At 37.4% G+C, this 21,477-nt stretch overlaps 1 protein-coding gene across 1 annotated transcript in view; it reads right to left on the bottom strand.

The window, feature by feature from the left end:
* Positions 1–21,477, bottom strand: part of map3k7.L (mitogen-activated protein kinase kinase kinase 7 L homeolog) — a gene marked incomplete at both ends in the record, with an annotated part of 44,144 nt that overhangs the window by 9,200 nt on the left and 13,467 nt on the right. The window contains 9 exon segments of the mRNA NM_001090890.1: positions 3,272–3,352; positions 9,063–9,222; positions 9,666–9,817; positions 10,352–10,433; positions 10,750–10,880; positions 12,282–12,410; positions 13,904–14,028; positions 14,364–14,502; positions 17,814–17,859. Of these exon segments, the coding sequence (NP_001084359.1) occupies positions 3,272–3,352; positions 9,063–9,222; positions 9,666–9,817; positions 10,352–10,433; positions 10,750–10,880; positions 12,282–12,410; positions 13,904–14,028; positions 14,364–14,502; positions 17,814–17,859 (1,045 nt within the window).

The raw sequence follows: 21,477 nt of genomic DNA, 5'->3' as shown, positions 1-21,477 counted from the left end.
AATGGAAGCTTTAGCAGAGCAAGTTGCTTACATTTTCGGCCACCAGGAACAAAAGGTTATATGTAATGTACAGTACATATTGTATGAGATCTACAATAAAGAAGGCTTATTGAATGGGACCAAAATGAAGTCTGGCAAACCAAAACATTTTCAACTACTATCTATTGTAGCAGGACTTTTCACTTTATTAAAGGTGGTCCATGGAAACCCACATTAAACAGCACAGGGAACTAATTTGGTCTCCAGATCCGCTACAATGAAGGGTTATATACTTTAATACGAATATTTAGATCACAGGCCCTGTGAATGATGTGTGTTTCTGATTTTATAATGGAGTGCGACATGTGTGAGGCAACGCAGCAAAGAAAACAGTAAAGAGTATACTATGGAGTATAACACTGCCCTTTCCTTTTCAATAATTTTTAAGTCAAAGCAACCAAGATCACCCCCCACGTTGTCTACACCATATTCAGTGGGGATCACATGAAAGTGCAAGCTCCAGGGAACTACCTATGGTGCTCAAGGGAAGGCAGCAGGCAATGTTTATTGGTTTTCAGACACTGGCTTTAGGAAGTGTAAAATTCAGCAGGCAAATAACTCACCTAAGGGTGTGATGGGCTAGAAACACTTGTAAAGAATGAAAACACTTCAAGTGTTGCCCCATGTCAAAATGATATTCCTACATAATCCAATGATTTGGAATGCCCAACTGCTAGGCCACAGCATTGTACTTATGCACACAGCATGATTTAGTATGTTTCACTACATGAAAAAAAGTAATAGTACAGGTTTGGGTTCTGTTATCCAGAAAGCTCAAAATTATGGGAAGGCCATCTCCAATAGAGTCCATTTTATTAAAATATTTACACTTTTTTCCCTGTAATAATAAAACTGTACTTGATCCAAACTAAGATATAATCCATCCTTATTGGAAGCAACACCAATTTATTGGGTTTATTTAATGTTTACATAATTTTCTAGTAGACTTAAGGCATGAAGATCCAAATTACACAAGGATCCATTACTCTGGAAAACCCCACATCCAGAGCATTGTGGGCAACAGATCCCATACCTGTACCTATTTGTGTACCGACTTGAAACCTACATCCATTCTAGGCATTTTAGTTTGCCTTTAAGAGTGAATGCTAGCCAGGTAGCTATGTGTGTTGATAAATATAGGGTGGATGACTATGAAGCATTCCGTTACTTTTAGTTTATCGTCTCATATTATTTTCCAACCCAACTAGCAAGCAGGAGCCTTACAATGAAAGTGTTTGTGCTACATAATAAAGAATGAAATACTAACCTGGCATAACAAAAAGCAATAAAGCTGCACTTTCACACCAAAAACCAGGTAAAAAACCCACATCGAACAATTTTAATTTGTATTACCATTACTTTTTTAATGAGATTATGATGAATGTAGTCGCACATGGGATTACTGATCTCACACAGGGATGGAGGCATGCAATTTCAAATATGGAGGTTGTCAGCGAGATGCAAAAGAAACTTTAAGCAAATGTATTCAAATCACTCATTAGAAAGCCCAAATACTATTTCTGTAAAAGTCTACATTAGGCCTTTTAAGCCACAGAAGGTGCCTAGATTTTATTAGGAAAGTTGATTTAATTTTGCAGCACAGAGCCAAAATTAGCAGGAAGGATTTCAGTAGAAATATTTAGCATTCTTAATTAGAAACAGATAAACTTGAGAATTTTAAGAGTACTGCACATGCTGAGTGGAATGAGAAAGTAAGTCACAATTGTCAGGGTGGAGTGAAGTGAAAACAAATGACAACATAAAGTAAAAACGTATAAGAAAAAAAGATTTAAACAATTAGCATATTTAAAGTATAGCATGCTATGTTATTTATACACTTAAACACAGGAAATCCCGCTGCCGGACATGTAAACAGCAAATTTTGCACCATGCTTGTTGCTCCAATTATGCTTGTCTCAATTATAAGCGGAAAGAATGTCATTCAATTTCTTTGTTTCTTTTCTTTTTTTTTTACAGGTTACAGAGTGTAAGAAGCAGGAGCACCATTATTAATGGATTAATGTGCTGTATATAATGCTGCTATAATGTTACACCTGTGGTGCCACAACTGTTTAATAAAATATGCTGATATAATACTAGTGTAATATGGGGAACACTGTATCCACCAACTTAAATGTACAAGTATATAAGCAAGTGATGCCCTGTGTTAGAACCCCCAGCTGCTGAACTTTTAAAAAAGACAAAGGATTGGTGAAAACCCATCTAATATTGCTAAAAACTTATATTACCTTTAAAATGGCCCCTTTATTGGAGCTCTTCATAGATCTGCTACAGTGGCTGTCCGTGAGTTGTGGGCGTGTCCTAACGGACCCTGCCAAAAACATAGTAGCCAAGAACATCCCTGCAGTCACATGGGCAAAAACAGGCTTCAGTTCCCCATCAGGTGCACCTAAATGCTGATTGGTTCTTATCCTACAGAGCAGCGTGTTAAGTGCCATCGGCTCCCCTGCAAAGCCAGAGAATTCAGCAGGGAGCAAGTGGAAAGGATGGATTGGCTACTAGAGTTTTGGGGGAATTTTCAATAAATCAGCCCCAAACATCTTGTATATACCTGCAGGTCTATATTTAAAGGGATACTGTCATGGGAAAAAAAATTTCATTTTTTTTCCCCATGACAGTATCCCTTTAAGGTGGTAACCTACAAAAAAAGCAGGTCAGAAAGTTGAAATATGCATGGGATCATTAGCTAACCTCGATGTAGCTAGGGCCTTAGCTATAATGCAAAAAGTATAACATTAGAACTTAAGGTGGCCATGCACTGGCCAGTATTGTTTGGTATCCAGTCAAATGGCCCAACAAACTCAATGGACAGATACAGAACAAGAGGCCATAAATGATAAAAAGCTCCATTATATTCTTCTGATCTGAATAGATCCTCACAGTCTCATGCACCATAAACTGGCAGGAATATTCCAATACTTCTAATCAATGAACAGAATGATATCCATAACACAAACACATTGGTTGGCATCTCTGTCCCAGCATACACACATTTATATAATATAGGGTGCTGTTTGTGAACCACAAAGTTAACAGAATAGCAGGAAGAGATGCAATTAATGTCTCATAAATACTAAAAGGGGCTAAAATATAGCATTTCAAAAGACTTTCTATACACACCATCGTAGAAAAGCACATTGGAGCACAATGCATGGCATTTGTTTGATTTCATTTATTTTCGGCTTGAAGGGTAATTACCATTCTGCAATACCTGTAATGATGATCTCTGGGACATCCAGAATGTTGCCAAATGAAGCAGTTTTACGGTGGCCTCGTTTAGGCTTGACATATGCTGCAAAAACACATACACATGCAAACAACTACAAGTGGTATAAAAGCACAATAGGGCACAAAGTTAAACAAGGAGGATGCGTGCATAACGGAAACGTGCAAGCTAAGAAGCAACTTTATGTTCCCTTGTTAAAAACAAAAACATACCCTATATATAAGTAAACAAGATTTACTTTGCCTTAAATAGACAGAATGTATGATGACATAGCAGTGCGTGTGTGCAAAACTTTTAATACTGCACACAAACCTGCATAGGGGTCTCTTGGTTTATAGATCAGTCATGAGGTGCAGCACCCAAGGAAGACGTATCCCTGGGCTAGTGCAATTTTTATGGTGTATCAGCACCTGCCAGTAAGGGGGTGTGTGCTAGGGTTTGTTATATAGAATAACCCCCCTTCCAATAGTTTAACTTATAGCTCCCTTTTAACTTGACAGAGGCACTCTCAACAGACTCCCAATAATGATCCTATGTAGTGATCTATTTATGATCACTAGTGCTGTTGCTGCTCGAAACTAAGGCATCCGCATAATCACTCTCATGCATGTACACAGTGCAATTCTTAAGAGAAGGAAGGTTCTTTGTACACCATAAGCCATGTCCTTAAACTTTTCTGTCAACTTAAGTAAAAACACAGGCAAAATAATCGCTACGTATAAACAGGGCATGTTTTCTCTTTACCACAAACTATATAGAAGGACAAAACAATATTAAGATGGAACATCAACATATACACAGAAAATAGGTCAGCAGACAAATAAAGCAAGTGGTAAATGGAACCCCTTTGGTGGAAATGCCCTAAACAAGTTAGATCAGCATAACACAAGTAAGAAGTTATCTGCATGGAAAGTAAGAAATAAAAATAATGCTTTAGGCAATAAAATACTATAAGAAATACAATTATTTAACTGGAGAGCAAACCGGACAATGAATGTGGGACCTGGCAGATCAGAAAATGGAACCTATCCTTGTTTTTAGAGAGCTCACACCAATAATCATAAAGAGAATTGGGATTGGTACCCTACACATCTTGACTCTAGATCAAGTACACTCAGCAGGAATTCATAATCAAAACCTTTACTGTTTAGTACGTTTGGCTGAAAGGGACAGTAAATGAAATGACATAGTATGGACATGCAGTAAGTTATGTGTAGTACAATGTTTGAACATGAGATGCTATACAAGAAACGCTTCACAAAACACAGAATTAATCACTTAAAGGAAAACTATACCCCCAAAATGAATACTTAAAGGGATACTGTCATGGGAAAACATGTTTTTTTTTTCAAAACACATCAGTTAATAGTGCTGTTCCAGCAGAATTCTGCACTGAAATTCATTTTTCAAAAGAGCAATCAGATGTTTTTATATTCAATTTTGAAATCTGACATGGGGATAGACATATTGTCAGTTTCCCAGCTGCCCCCAGACATGTGACTTGTGCTCTGATAAACTTCAGTCACTCTTTACTGCTGTACTGCAAGTTGGAGTCATATCACCCCTCCCCCCTCCCAACAGAACAATGGGAAGGTAACCAGATAGCAGCTCCCTAACATAAGATAACAGCTGCCTGGTCTAGATCTAAGAACAACACTCAATAGTAAAAGCCAAGTCCCACTGAGACACATTCAGTTACATTAAGTAGGAGAAATAACAGCCTGCCAGAAAGTAATTCCATCCTAAGGTGCAGGCACAAGTCACATGACTAGGGCAGCTGGAAATCTGTTTGCTCTTTTGAGAATTGGATTTCAGTGCAGAATTCTGCTGGAGCAGCACTATTAACGGACGTGTTTTCAAAAAAGAAAAAACACGTTTTCCCATGACAGTATCCCTTTAAGCAACAGATGGTTTATATCAAATTAAGTGGCATATTAAAGAATCTTACCAAACTGGTACATATATTTAAGTAAATCTTGCCACTTTAACATCTCTTGCCTTAAACCACCATTTCGTGATGGTCTGTGTGCTGCCTCAGAGATCACCTGACCAGAAATACTGCAGCTCTAACTGTAACAGGAAAAAGTGTGGAAGCAAAAGACAGAACTTTGTCTGCTAATTGGCTCATGTGACCGAACAACTATAGTTTGTTTGGTATGTTTATGTGCACCATTAACCATACAGTCACAGGGGGCTGCCCTTATTATTATTTTTTTAAATGGCAGTTTTCTATTTATGATTACCCAATGGCACATACTACTAAAAAAGTATATTATTATGAAAATGGTTTATTTACATGAAGCAGGGTTTTACATATTAGCTGTGCAGTATCTTTTTATAGAGACCTACATTGTTTGAGAGGTATAATTTTCCTTTAAGCCCATTTCAAGTGAAAACCAGTAACTATGAGCTTGCCGACAAAACACCCTAGGGCTCATTTCTGATAAGTAGCGGCTATGCATGTCCACAAAATAGGCACCCATTGTCAATGTTGTGCCACTTTGATCACACACAACTGTAGGGAGCATAAGTGCATGCGTGTGTCCCAATTGTGCCACATCTGTACTCTGTTTACTAACGACTCATGGTACTTTCAGGGAAAGAATGTCGAGTTGTGTATACAAAAACATTGTGGACTGTGCCAATTGCTTGCTCTATGCCCTTCCTTAAAAAAAAAAAAAAAAAAAAAAAAAAAAAAAAAGGCGTTGCATTTTTACACAGTGTGGGCTTGTTCACTCTCTTTTAACAACTGCTAGGGAAACATCTAGAAATTCCCAACAAATAACCAAACTGCACCTTTCAGAGCTACACATGACAGTTTTGGAAACTGTTGGAGGTAGAAATTATAAGTCGCCACAATGTTTCAGGACAACAGAATTAATAGACAAGTTGAAAAACACCTTGCTAAACAGGATTTAATTTCTGAAATAGTGAACACCAGCACCATATTACACTTCCGAGACAGGAAGGAAAATGGATAATTATGACATGCATTATTTGTAACACTTTAAAGGGATTCTGTCATGATTTTTATGGTGTAGTTTTTATTTCTAAATTACACTATTTACACTGCAAATAATTCACTCTACCATGTACAATTTCATTCCTGAGTGTATTTTTTTTTTTTAGTTGTAATATCTCAGGTCATTTTGCCTGGTCAAGAGCCAGCGCTGCACTGTGGAATGGCTTTCTGACAGGCTATTGTTTCTTCTACTCAATGTAATTGAAGGAGTCCCAGTGGGACATGGATTTTTACTATTGAGTGCTGTTCTTATATCTACCAGGGAACGGTTATCTAGTTACCTTTCCACTGTTCTGCTGATGGGCTTTGGGGGGGGGGGGTGATATCCAACTTGCAGTGCAGCAGTATAGAATGACTGAAGTTTATCAGAGCACAAGTTACATGACTGGGGGCACCTGGGAAACAGACAATAATATGTCTAGCCCCATGTCGGATTGCTCTTTTGAAAACAGATTGCAGTGCAAAAGTCTGCTGGAGCAGCACTATTCTTGGATACATTTTGAAAGAAAAAACCCCCACATTTTACCATGACAGTATCCCTTCAACCTAAAAATCTGGGCAAGAATGTTAGAAGTAAAGGAGTACTTGTAAGCTACCCCTTCTCGATTCTTGGGAATTTCACTATAGCCTTTGACGGCTTTTCTGACAAGTTTCACTCTTGTTAAATGCATGTGTCATAAAGAAATCTTTAAATCTATAGTTCTTTAGCTATTTGAATTACAACTACCAGACCCAGCCTTCAGGCGTAGATAAAACTCAAGGTCATAAAAGTATGAACCCATGCAGACTTCTTGGTGAAGAACAGACTTTGCCATTTAAAGGGTTATGACTAATTGTACAGCAGGGTGATATTTTAGTTCTTGCATGTAAATAAAATGTGACTGGTCATCTTTACACAGTTTTTGGCATTAGGTAAACATGGCATTGCAGCACAAGTAGATTCTCTGGATATAGTCAAAGTTGGTCTGCTTTAGTACACTGGCTTTGAGGTTTAGCTTCCCTATGCTTGGGATAAAAGTTCTATTTGGTGTGCAAATAATATTGCATAATGTGACAAAGATTTCTCATTTATGGCACATTCAAAGCAACAACACTTACAAAAAGCAGTTATTGTTTTGTGGCAATATAAGAAATCATATGCATATGCACCCAAGGGAATACTAGCTTGTGGTGCAGGGAAATCTAGTTAAAGGGGACCTGTCACCCAAAAAAATTATTCAAAATCCTATTTTATCACATTAGTCAAGCAAAATGAACTTTAATTAAACTATATATATTATTTGAATCTTGCTTTCTTCTATATTATAGCAAGCAGGCAGCAGCCATTTTGTGCACACTGTTATTAAGACAAGCCTTGCATCATCTCAGAATCTTGTTTGTGCACCAGAATGGGGGACCCGATGTCCATCCCTATGCCCTGGCTACACAATTAAACGGTAAAGAGAACGGGGGAATATGTGGAGAGCAGTGACATCTAGGAAGTGCTGAATGGAAAGTGAAAGTAATTGTCTGCCCTGCCTCTATGCCCATGGCATAGAGGAGTGGCAGACAATATTTGATTGACAGCTGAGATTTTGAAATGAGTTTACAACAGCTATGAATGCTTTAATGAAAAATAGAAATTGGATTTCATGTTTAATTTGAAAAGGACTTTTATTATACAGATTTGTGTGTCTGGGTGACAGGTCCACTTTAATGGAAATGTTCCAAAAAGGCTTGACAAGACAAATTTTCAAAATTATTCTTGGCTTTGGATCAGTTGGTAAAAATGGTATTTTGTATATTGATTAACCAACATCATGTGAATATATGTGATACAAACATCTCTCTAAACCTTTCATAGGTGGAAGATGAGTGCAAAATCTGTTCATCAACATATACTATATAATGCCGTGCAAAAGTTCACATTTTAATGGATAACATAAACTAATCCTAAAATATTGTTCTGTGTTAATTTTTCATACACTGAAAATAACATCCTTCTTTTAATGTGAAATAAATAGCCTTTCATTCATTAGGGGAAAGTATGTACCAGCTTTGCACTATGTTTGGGAGTGATTGTGGTGCAATCTTCCGGACAGATGTGTATTTATCAAAATCCGAAATTAGCTCAATATTTTCTGCTACAAACTCTGATCAATTCCGCTCAGGTTTTTTGCGCTTATTTATTATTACATTTTCTTTGCGGGGGAAAAAAAAAAGATTTTCACGATTTTTTACGCATTTTTCACCTGAAATCTCAGATTTTTGCTCGAAAACTGCAGGGTATTACACGAAACCCAGCGTACATCAAAAAATCATTGGGACTTCTCCCAATGACTTATGTGCAACCTCAACATGAGATGCCGGATTTTTGTGATTTTTGCATTCGGAGTTTAGTAAATAACCCCCCTAAAATTCCAAATAGTAACACTATTCTCAGCTAGGATGGGTGCAACACAATAGTATAATTTTTCAAGAATAAAAACATGAAACGTTCCAAAGGCCAGTGTAACAGCTGTGATCTTAAATCAAAAATATGCAGCACTAAACTAGAAATTGTGATGCACAAGTGTCATTTTAATAAACTGAACAACCTGGCCAAAATCACTTGTGAGTAGTATGCAAAGCAGGTACAGAGAATTGTTATTCAGTTAAACACACTGTACACAAGGACATTCTGTAGCTCACAAACTAGTAACGATGACGACCAGGAGGAAGGTTTTTTTTTTTAAAATGCACGGCTTCCTACTTAACTACACCCTAAAAAATTACCTGTACTTGCAGAAATTCTTGCTTCTAATTCAGACATGTCCGCACTCATTCGTTTCCCCTCAGATGTACCCAGAGTAGATGGTGGTCTACCTCGTATTTCAGACAGGCTCTCTACACTGCTACCCCGAGAGGGAGGCAAACTCAATCGACCCGATTCACCCTGCAAATCAGAAAAATGGCAATTTATAAACTGGTTGAAATCATGGCCAAAGAGTGAAGATAGCTTTAACCAGTACTTGTCTTGTTATAATAACATATCTGCTTTTTATACGTATGCTAGCTTGGAAAAATGGATGCAATTTGTTTCCCATTAACATTAGAGTTACCTATCCCCCGATTTTCAAATTTCATTACTTTAAACGCAGAAAAGCTCTGGTCTTCTCTTACCAGAGACCTGAATGAAATGTTCCATAGAAACAGAAAATCACAAAGTAATATATGCAAGAATATGGCACTCCAGCACAGATTAACTGCTTAAAAATGTTTATTGCTACACAACATGTTTTAAACTTGTGATGCTCTTTGTCAAGTGTGAAAAACTAAACAATATCAAATAAAAGATAAACTAAAGATGAGAGCAATTAGTAGAGAACATCTACTTACCGTTTGCTTTGCTTGATTTTTCAAGTGTTGTGCAAGCTTTGATTCAATTCGTTTGATTGTGTCATTACTCGCACTTGCTTGGAAATCACCAGGTTCTATATGGATGTCACTCTTGTTACTAGTATTAGTCGATGTAATATCAATGCAGGAACCTATAGTGAAGAGTGAAAACACTTTGTAATTTCCACTAAATAATGGAAGAGCCTCTTTTACTTTGAGGGCATATGACAAACACTTCCCATTAATTTTAGCAGATATCACCTGCAAATTGCATGCCCCTGTGGGATCACTCAAGGCTGAAGCTCATTGGATACTGAAGCCAGGGATCGGGCTTGTCCAATCCTGATTACTAAAGGGTTTTGAACTTTAGCACTAGATACAAATCATCGTGACACAGGACTCTTTTGATTAGAAGTGGTTCCCACTGAAGTGAAAATTGCAAACAATTTCCCTAAAATATGGGCATGTTGGTTATGAAGAGGAAATCGTTACAACTACAGAACACACTGCAAAATAGTAGCGCAACTATAGAGGATGCAGACCCCATGGCCCAGTGAGGGGGGGGGCAGAATCTTTCTTTTTGCAGTGCCCAAAATATTGCACCACTGCCAGATAAAAGCAAACCATACTACAGCATTCCTAGGAGTGCTCAATGTGAATGTGCCAATAAAAGTCGTTTATCCTACCTGTACTTGTGGCAGAATTACTTTGCCCTTCATCTGAGTACTGACAAGGATACTGTAAGGAAACATCCGCTCCAGGAAAATACTGCAGTTGAGAAAAAATTAAGGTCAGCTTAGGTCATAGATAATTGAAAAATCTGCACTGACCAATGGCAACTAATCAAATGTTGACTTGTTTTATGGCAAATGGCTAAACAAAACAAATTTCTCCACTAGCAGAGAAACGGCAAAGACAAAATGTGCCTGACAGCACTAAAGAATGAATCTTTGGGCCTAATCTGAACCGCGTGCAGAGTGACAGGTGGATGCACTTGAATTATCAGCAGTTATTTTAAGAAAACCAAATGATTTTTTACAAGAGTTGCTTGAAGGCAAAATGTCTTCTGAAAATAGCAAAATACCTGCATTAGATGAGTCATTATCTTGACAATCTCCTCCATTGAAGGTCTTTGTGGGGGATCTTTGGACCAGCAGCGAGTCATTAAGCTTTCAATAGGCTTAGGCAAATTTTTAATTAATGGTGGGCGAGTACCTACAAAGTTTTAAGAAGAGCTAATGAAGTGGCAAGATTAAATACTTGTTATTATACAATAAAAGGGGAATTAGATATTGAAACAAAAAAAACATTTTAGTAAAAAGAAAGTTGTAATACTATTTTTTTTAAACCCTAACAAAATATAAACGACAAAATAATGTTTGACCTAATGAAAAAACAAAATTCGAAGCAACTTTCTAAATTAAAATTTGACAATGATTTAAACTTTAAAACCACTAAAAACATGTAATTCATTTAATTAATGATTCTTTCATTAGACAAATTTATAAAGCTGTTAAGCACCGTCTTACCAACAACCACAATCAAAAACAACATTGCTGAGCCCTGGGACAGTATGCTTGACTCTTGTCATTTTTCGCATTCAGTTTTATCTCCATTATGTGGATGACCCATTTCTAATTGCAACAAGCTCAGAATCAAAACGAACTTCCGTAATGAGTCACACCAATGCATTCGTTCCTAAACGGTGGGGCAGGCGATATTTGTGATTAAACGTTTTTTGTAGTTGTACGCAGTCTTGAAACTATGGCTGATATGGTGAAAAAAGTACCCCTTCTTGTAAAATATAAGGATATTATAAGTTACCGAGAAGTTACATGACCATATAAAAACAGGTAGGCCGAAGGTCATGGAACTCTGAGGTGACTTCTAATATCTTCATATTTTGCAACAAGAGGTAATTTATTTATTATAATATACAAGTTTCAGGGAGTCATGTGACAGAAATAACACTAAACTCGGATTATAACCGATGACATTTTTGCAGTGAGATAGAACAATATAAATTGCCAATAACTGTGCAGTACATGTGCTGTTACCTAGGTCATCCTGGTCACAATATTATATCTATCTATCTCTCTATCAATCTCTCTATCAATCTCTCTATCAATCTCTCTATCAATCTCTCTATCAATCTCTCTATCAATCTCTCTATCAATCTCTCTATCAATCTCTCTATCAATCTCTCTATCAATCTCTCTATCAATCTCTCTATCAATCCCTCTATCAATCCTCTATCAATCCTCTATCAATCCCTCTATCAATCCCTCTATCAATCCCTCTATCAATCCCTCTATCAATCCCTCTATCAATCCCTCTATCAATCCCTCTATCAATCCCTCTATCAATCCCTCTATCAATCCCTCTATCAATCTCTCTATCAATCTCTCTATCAATCTCTCTATCAATCTCTATATATATTTATTGTATTAATACGTTTTAGTCAAGATTTAAATAAATAAATATACACATCTCTATACAAAACATTTTTGCATGCATTAAATAGAAAAAAAAAGCAAAATCACTACACAAAGACTTATATTACACATGTACAACACATGAGTCAGAGAACTGTGAGCACATAACTTGTATACTCACCATTGTGAACAGCCCACATGATACGGAACGCTGGACCACCAATTTCATCGAAAGGTTTTCTTCGGGTTATTACTTCCCAAAGAATTATTCCCCAACTAAATACGTCACATTTCTCGCTGTAATTGCTACCTAAGGGACAAAACACGAGAAACCTATATCTTGGTATCCATGCGATAAGTATATACATATTGTGTAATAAATGTAACTAAGAAATGTAATCTTTTGCACAGAAGCCATCAATTGCTGTCAAGACACACGACAATTACATGAATACAAATCTAAATATTAAATTATAGATGATGTTAAAAAGACATGCTTATTATTCTCAAACTTTTCCACTTTCTTTTGATCTAATAAGGGAGTTTACCACTTAACACATTTTTGGTTAATATAGCAAAATGGGTGGTACGGACTGTATCAGTTTCTCTTTTTTATGCAGTTAGTGAATATGCCCTAGCACTGCTAGTACAGGTATGGGATCAGTTATCCGGAAACCCGTTATCCAGAAAGCTCCGAATTACGGAATGGCCGTCTCCCATAGACTCCTTTATAATTAAATAATCCAAATGATTTTCTTTTGCTCTGTTATAATAAAACAGTACCTTGTACTTCATCCAAACGAAGATATAATTAATCCTTATTGGAAGAAAAAACTGCTTTTTAGGTTTATTTAATGTTTACATGATTTTCTAGTAGACTTAAGGTATGAAGATCTAAATTACAGAGATCTGTTATCCGGAAAACCCCAAGTCCCGAGCATTCTGGATAATAGGTCCCATACCTGTATTTGTGAAGCACTGTCATGACATTATTCATCTGAAGACTAGTTATTGCTATCCTGTACGTAAAGTATGCATTCGGCATAGCAGAAGATCTATTCTTTCATTTTATGTCTAGCATCAGTTCTAGGGTGCTCAGCCATCTTAAATATCCATCTTAAAACAAAGCAGTCTATTGTATACATAATCATGACCTAAAAAGCCCTGCTAAATGGAACTAAAGGCAATGTTTAATAAAAACAAAAATACATACATTCTACAAAATTGTGACAGATTTTTTAAGTGCACATATAGGGTTGTTTACTTTTCAGCATGTTATAGAATAACAAATTTAAGCAACTTCTGAATTAGTCTTAATTTTTTCTTCTCTTATTGTTTTTGACTTGCATTCTTCCGACTCTTTCCATATCTGAAATGGGGGTCACGGACCCCACCTAAAAACAAACCCCCTTTTTATTGCTACCTTTTTTGTTCTCATCTTTCTATTCAGGCCCTCTCCTATTTATATTCCAGTCTCTTATTCAAATCAAGGCATGGTTACTAGGGTAATTTGGACCCTAGAAGCCAGATTGAAATTGAAAACTGAAGGGCTGCCGAACAAAATGCTAAATAAAAAAAACATAAATAATACAACATGAATGCCAATTGCAAATTGTCTCAGAATATCACTCTATATCATGCTAAAAGTTAATTTAAAGGTGAACACCCCCTTTAAGAGCACTAGGCTGTTTTATGCCTTCATAAGGCAGGGCTATGCAGCAAGGTAACCAGAGCATGCTCCTCGTCAATGAATGGTGCAAAAAAAGAAGAAGTACGTGGCTTATTTTCTATTTCAAAAAATACCTTCAAAAACTTCTGGAGCCATCCATGCTGCACTTCCTTTGTTATTAGTCATGTGAGTCTGAATATCACAGGCTGTACCAAAGTCACAAATCTTAAGAACGGTGCCTCCAGCTACCAGCAGCAAGCTACAAGGACACAAATACATACAAATCAAATGCTCTATAATAAATAACTCAGTACAAAGCCTAGTAACAAAAACAATACATCAAGTTTTGCCATGTATACTGCAATACTATGCACTGAAATTACATTCGGTATCTAGGACAAAATGACAAATTCAAAGAAAAGGGACAAATCTTGAATAAGTAAACCGTAAGCAATTATTTTTAACAAATGTGCAGGAAAATTTAGTTCTGGAGCACAATATACATAAGTATTACCTAAGCATTTCATAAAAGTTATTTTTGAGAGATCATTAAAAACTCTCAATTGACTTATATGGTGAAAAGACAATACTTACTTTGGTGGTTTGAGGTCCCTGTGAATTAGAGCCTTCGGCTTCATGCTATGTAAATATGCAACTCCTTGGGCACATTGTAAACACCAACTCATTGCATGAGCAGCTGTATAGTAAGGCAGCGGTTCAGCTCCATGCAAAACTGAAAAATAAAAATGATTGCAAAACATCCATGTAAAAAAAGTAGGACACATTTACTGGACTCAATGGTAACTAAAATACTTTAATCCATATTAGTGGCAAAAAAAAAAAAATGCTACTTTGTCACTCCCACAATAAATGATTCTCCAGTAATAATCCTGGGACAGAAAATGTTGACACTAAAAACTATTGGTTTTCAATGCCTGTCACGAGACACACTCAACATACTTGTGTTCATACATGAAAGGGAAAATGTTCCATTAGAATTAATCTCACTATGCACGGATTACTGTGGAAAATACATAATCAGATTTATAAACTGCAATACCAAAAGATGATACCATTTTATGCCAACCTTTTCTAACTTGCACAACTAGAACATATATTTGCCAAATTAGTCTTCCTCACCAAGGTTCCTTTCTGTTTACTTGTTATTTCAAAATAACTTGACCCCAAAAGGCTTGGGCAAACCACCATTCACTCTGCTAGTAAGCAGAATAACTGAACAGCAGATATGGAAAAAGCTTACAGGAGAAGGAAAGGTAAAAAACAAATAAAGTTGTATATATTAAGCACACAATGGAGAACTACTTACAAGAACTGTGCCTCTATATGTCTTTCCCTTCAGCTGTATTCAAAGATCAAAGTAAAAAATTTTGCTGTGTGCATGTAATACAGAAGACAGCCCTCTCCCTACCAAATCCAGCTTTATTAGGGCTCGCACATGCGCAGAAGAAATTCTGCAAGCCCTGCGCACTCACAAGGATCTTGTGGCTTCCCTGTGAAGCGATGACGTTGAGGTCACATGATGCAGCCGTTCGTCATCGCTGACCTATGCATTCCTCTTTCTCCATTGCTTGGTAACACAGGGAAGCGTTGAAGTTCCTGCACAGCGAGCGCAGAAGTTGAGGAGCAGAGCTCAAGTAAATCAAGCCAGCATTCCGGTCTGTCTGACGTACGTTTGCATCCCCGGGTGACAAAGGAGGCGCATGCGCAGTAGTGAGGAAGCGCAGGTCGGAAAATGGCGGCGCCAAACTTTAAACTACTATAGACAAAAATAGCAGCACACTGTTAAGTTGCAAAAGTGCTCAAGTGCATAATTTATTTAGCCCACAGCATACAAAGGCAACGTTTCGAGCCAACCAGGCCCTTTATCAAGCTTGATAAAGGGCCTGGTTGGCCCGAAACGTTGCCTTTGTATGCTGTGGGCTAAATAAATTATGCACTTGAGCACTTTTGCAACTTAACAGTGTGCTGCTATTTTTGTCTATGGATTGATGTGACCCGAGGACAGGATTGGGCCTTTTAGTTCAGCACCTGGCACTTCAACTGTGTTTGTCTGAGAGGTGAGCGCTCCAATTTTTGTGACTGTCCAAACTTTAAACTACTGTGAAACTTCTGAGCGCTGGTGCAAAAAAACAGTATCGATATTGCAGTTTTTAATGTGGCGTTTCAGGAGGGGACCTGATGGCAAACACAATGAAGTAGGTGTTGTTTTTTAAGTTTCCTTCTCCTTTAAGGAAAAGCAATTTTCAGGTCACCCTGCAATTTAAAAAACTCTATCATGCATAGATGTGGCACTTGCTTCTAATGACTTCAGGCAAAAATATTTTAGTATCCTCCGCTGGCATTCCCAGACCATGCCTGACTTGCCTTCACACTTAGGGGGTTATTTATTAAGGTGTGAATGGCAAAAACGTAAAAATTTTGATTATTTATTATACCCGGAGGATGGAATCTGAAAATATGACCTGCCAAGGTTGTATATATATATATATATATATATATATTAACATATGCTGAAAACAAGTACAAAAGCTACCCAGCCTGGTACAAAATGCACAAAACTAACTGCTGACTAAACAACTCCATGAATCTTTTACTTAGGCTATACTTAAGGGATCTTTTCCACCCACATTACACAGCTTTAGAAATGCTCCTATTTAAGGAAGGACAAAGTCCTGAAAGCTGAAACTCCTACCGCCCAATTCCACTTCCCAAAACCTTCCCAATTAGCAGAAGTAATTACCTCTATTATCCACCCTGACCAACTAAGATTTAAGCCTACTAAATCCACAGCCATAAACCTTAGACGTGTACACACACATCTACAAATTTTTCACCTTAAAGATTCAAGAATACTAGTCACTAATGACATTTGGGTCTGGCCTAATAAATCTCTATCAAAATCTCTATCAAATCAACTTCGGATTAATAATATAATCACAAGAGTGATCCCCCTCTCCTGTTGGACCTGGCAGGGTTTCCCCTTATCGCTGCTATTTTTTTTTGAGACTGGACTCGTAGCTCTCAAAACACTTTAATCAGCACAAATAACTGACTTTAAGACTAGTACACCTGAGGATACATTATCACTCTTTGCTGAAGAACTAGTTATTATTAGATGACTCTGCTTGCTCACGTGTGGCGGTACTGGAGGCCCTGAGAAACTTCAAATGCAACATTTCTGTCAGCTTTTATTAATAGAAGGGACCTTGGCATCCGACATTTATTCATTTATTACCTAGCGGTTAAATTATATCATGAACAAAACTAGTTCCACCAAGATGAAGAAAACCCTAATGCCACTCTCCTGAGAATCTTCTCAGGCACTCAAAACAGTAAGGACTCTCTACTTTGCATGAAACCCCAAATGAAATCGAATCATTCTACTCAATTCTCCACATCAACTATTTTGGGGGAACTCCCACTTGAGGGACCTGCTAAACTGCTTTTAATGGCTCTAGTTGAGAATGTGGCCCTTGAAAGACATACTGGTGGACCACAAATTTCTCACAATTTACCTACTTACACACCTGACAAACCATCAAAAATGCCAACATTTTGGGTATTTTCAATTAAAGCACAATCCTCCACTCTAGAAATTATTTACAACACTCCGATTTGAATAGGATACCCTCTGGCTCTTAATAAAATAAACATGGTCTCGTGGATTATTCCACAGTGCCCAAAAGAAAATCCCATCAATGGATTTGGATGACAGGGAAGAGATGGGTTGTACAACTTTCTAATCTCTAACAGAGTATAGACTATTGTATATTACTACAAGGAAAATATGGACATTTGGGATGGATCCAAAAGCCAAGTGGCCAAAATATCAGCAACCCAATGCCACATACAGGAATATGATCTGGAAATGTCTAATATTCTCTAAATACTATGTTTGCTATATAACTATACCAGGTAAATGCACATCAATCAGATGTGTCATAGGAGTTTGTTTTACCCTTCAGTGCTACATTACAACTTGACATGAGTAATCACATTGGTAATCATACAAAGGCATCTTACCATTGTACAATGAACCTCCTTCTGCATACTCCATCACTAAACATACCTAAAATATAAACAAAAATAACTATTGGTTAATGAACAGCAAACAATATATAATACCTGGAAAAATAACCCAATAATTACAAGTACTGTACTTTATTTTTCGATAAATCTTACCTTTCTAAAGAGAGTATCACTTATTTTTCAAGATGCTTATTTAGAATTAAAGGGGTAGTTTACCCCTTATTAAACATTAGCTCAAAGACTATAGAGAGTGTGTGTGTGTGTGTGTGTGTGTGTGTGTGTGTGTCCCCCAAACAGGACAAACTGGGAAATTAAAGATAGTCCATATTTGATCCTTGCAAGGTACATAATTAGAGAACCAGTAAACAAGCCACTCCCAGTGACCCACAAAATAACTAACTTTTTTATCTGTGCAGTAGTAATCTAATTATTTACTTTAAAGAATCAATCACATAGCAAATTTCCATAGGTAAAACATATGTTCAGCACATGCCCTATTCATTGAACTCAAGTTAAACGTGGTTGGGGGGTACACTACCCCTTTAAACAAGAAGTAAAAAGTATCACATGCACAGGTTATACAGTACTAGCCAAGAGATGCAGCAACTACATAATAGTAAGTACCCATTTATCTGAAGCTATCCTTAGTAGCCCCTTTTCTTTCTCATCTTGGGCATCGTTGTCCTGAGTTGCAAACACAAATTGGTAAGGGTATTCGGCACTCCAACGAGAGAGATCCACTTAGGTTTCAAAATTCAATCAACTTTATTAAACATGCTTAAAAACCAATTCAAAAGTGGGACAGGCAATTGGCTGGCTTAACATGTTTCCTGGCTAGGGTTGCCACCTGACCGGTATTTTACCAGCCTGACCGGTAAAAATGATGGTTGATCCCAATGTTATTTATAGGGAAAAAAGATAAATATATAGGAAGGCCGGTATTTTTTTTCCAGAATAGGTGGCAACCCTATTCGTGGCTGATCTCGCCACTTCCTCACAAGCCTGAGGCTTCCTTACCAATGTGTGTTTACTTTTATACAATTATCTCCAAAGTCAAAACGGAGTGGGGATTTTCACTAAAGACTCAGCAGCCACAAGGGTAAGCCTATAAATGTACCGCAGTCATATTCTATTAAGCAGCGGTCCTGTCATAAGGGCCTGCGCAGCACATCCACAATGTGCTCTAGGCTGCTGAAAAGCTAATATCTGGGGGCAAAACAAAATATCAGAGCATAAAGTAATACCATGTCTCATCTTTTCAACCATTTAAAAGGTTAGTGTTTGATACATACTAACATGAATTGGCAATCAAGTAACAGAAGCCTCTTCATGCAGAAGCAAAGCAATTCTTTATGAAGTTGCTCAGCAATACATTTTTTTGTGGCTGCAAACACAAGTTAGTTTAGGAAATGTTAAACAGTGCATGACAGCATGCAGGGGAAACCCGTAGCAGGAGCTAATTCCTAATACCATCACTTGCATATGCCGGACATCCTTGAACTGAAAGGATGAAAGGAAAATTAAGCTGTTTAGCAGTTTAAAGAAATTGTCCAGTACAACATTAAAAACTGTGTAAATAGATAGGCTGTGCAAAATAAAAAATGTTTCTAATATAGTTAGTTAGGCAAAAATGTAATGTATAAAGGCTGGAGTGACTGGATGTGTAAAATAATAGCCAGAACACTTCTTCCTGCATTGCAGTTCTCTTGATTTCCACTGATTGGTTAATAGGCTTGCTTTTGAATCTGAGCTGAATGCTGAGGATCAATAGCAAACTCAATGAACAGTTACCTCCCATGTGGTCCCCCTTCAAGTCGCTGACTAACTCAGAGTTAGAGAGCTGAAAAGCAGGGAGTAGTGTTCTGGCTATTATGTTAGACATCCAGTCATTCCAGCCTTTATAAATTACATGTTTGCCTAACTAATTATATTAGAAACATTTTTTATTTTTCACAGCCTATCCATTTACACAGTTTTTATTTTTACACTGAACTGTTCCTTTAAAGGCTTCACTAATCTGAGCAAGCTCGATGGAGGAAGGCTTCTGACATAGGGCTGCTGAACATACTGCAAGTTAACAAAATGATACTCAATTACCTTATTTCATAGTATATTTTTGAGAACAAATCCAAAGAGTAATAAATTACTTAAAGGAGAAGGAAACCCTGTAGAAAAAAACCCCGTACCACCCCCCACCCCACGGTAGACTCCCCTTCCCTCCTCCCCCAGGCTAACTGCCCCCCGAGGAAATGGCCCACACTTTATACTTACCCCTCGTCACAGGTTCTGGCAGCGGACTTCACGGCATCCATCTTCCGGATCTTCTGTAAGCTGACTGGGAGATCGTCATTCTCCATCAATTTCGGTGCATGCGGATCTCCCAGTCAGCTTACCGAGGACCTGGAAGATGGATGCTGTGAAGTCTGCTGCCAGAATCTGTGACGAGTGGTAAGTATAAAATGTGGGGCATTTCCCCAGGGGGGCAGTTAGTCTGAGGGAGGGGTGTGTACGTGGGGTGGGGGTACAGGTTTTTTTCTACAGGGTTTTTCTTCTCTTTTAAAGGGATACTGTCATGGGAATTTATGTATTCCAAAATGCATCAGTTAATAGTGTTGCTCCAGCAGAATCTGCACTGAAATCCATTTTTCAAAACAGCAAACAGATTTTTTTAGATTTAATTCTGAAATCTGACATGGGGCCAGACATATTGTCCATTTCCCAGCTGCCCCCAGTCATATGACTTGCTCTTATAAAATTCAGTCACTCTTTACTGCTGCACTGCAATTTGGAGTGATATCATCCCCGTAGTCCACCAGCAGAACAATGGGAAGGTAACCAAATTAACAGCTCCCTGGTACATATAAAAACAGCACTCAATAGTAAAAATCCATGTCCCACTGTGACTCCTTCAGTTACATTGAGTAGGAGAAACAGCAGCCTGCCAGAAAGCAGTTCCATCCTAAAGTGATGGCTCTTTCTGAAACACATGATCAGCAAAAAGACCTGAAAAGGCTGCCTATACACCAATATTACAACTACAAAAAAATAAAAAATACACTTGCTAGTTCAGGAATTAAATTTTATATGGTAGAGTGAATTATTTGCAGTGTAATTTAGAAATAAAAACTAAATCCTGAAAATCATGACAGAATACCTTAAAAGGGGTTGTTCACCTTTAAGTTAACTGTCTTTTAGCATGATGTAGAAAGTGATATCCAGAGATAATTTGCAATAGGTTTTAATGTATTATTATTTGTGGTTGGAGTTATTTAGCTTTTTATTCAATAGAGCTCTGGGTTTCTATTTCAGATTTCCATAGCAACCATACACTGATTTGTATGAGACTGGAAAAAAATAGTAAAGGACCGGAATAGAAAGATAAGTATTAAAAAGTAACAATAAAATTACATTTGTAGCTTAACAGAGCTTTATTTGAAAGCTGGAAAGAATCAGAAGAAAAAGGCAAATAAGTAAAAAATAAATAAATAATGAAGACCAACTGAAAGGTTGCTTATACTAGGCCATTCCATAGCATACTAAAAGTGAACTCAAAGGTGAACCACCCTTTTAAGTGCACAACAAGTATTAATATCCTAAGCACTAGTATTTGTTCAATGAGTCACCTGTTCAGTCAAGTTGCATATTGTGTGCACTGTGT

Source organism: Xenopus laevis, chromosome 5L (genome assembly GCF_017654675.1).
Source record: "Xenopus laevis strain J_2021 chromosome 5L, Xenopus_laevis_v10.1, whole genome shotgun sequence".
NCBI classification, from domain to species: domain Eukaryota; kingdom Metazoa; phylum Chordata; class Amphibia; order Anura; family Pipidae; genus Xenopus; species Xenopus laevis.
The sequence above is the reverse complement of the archived record's forward strand: the minus strand, read 5'-3'. Positions and strand labels throughout refer to the sequence as shown.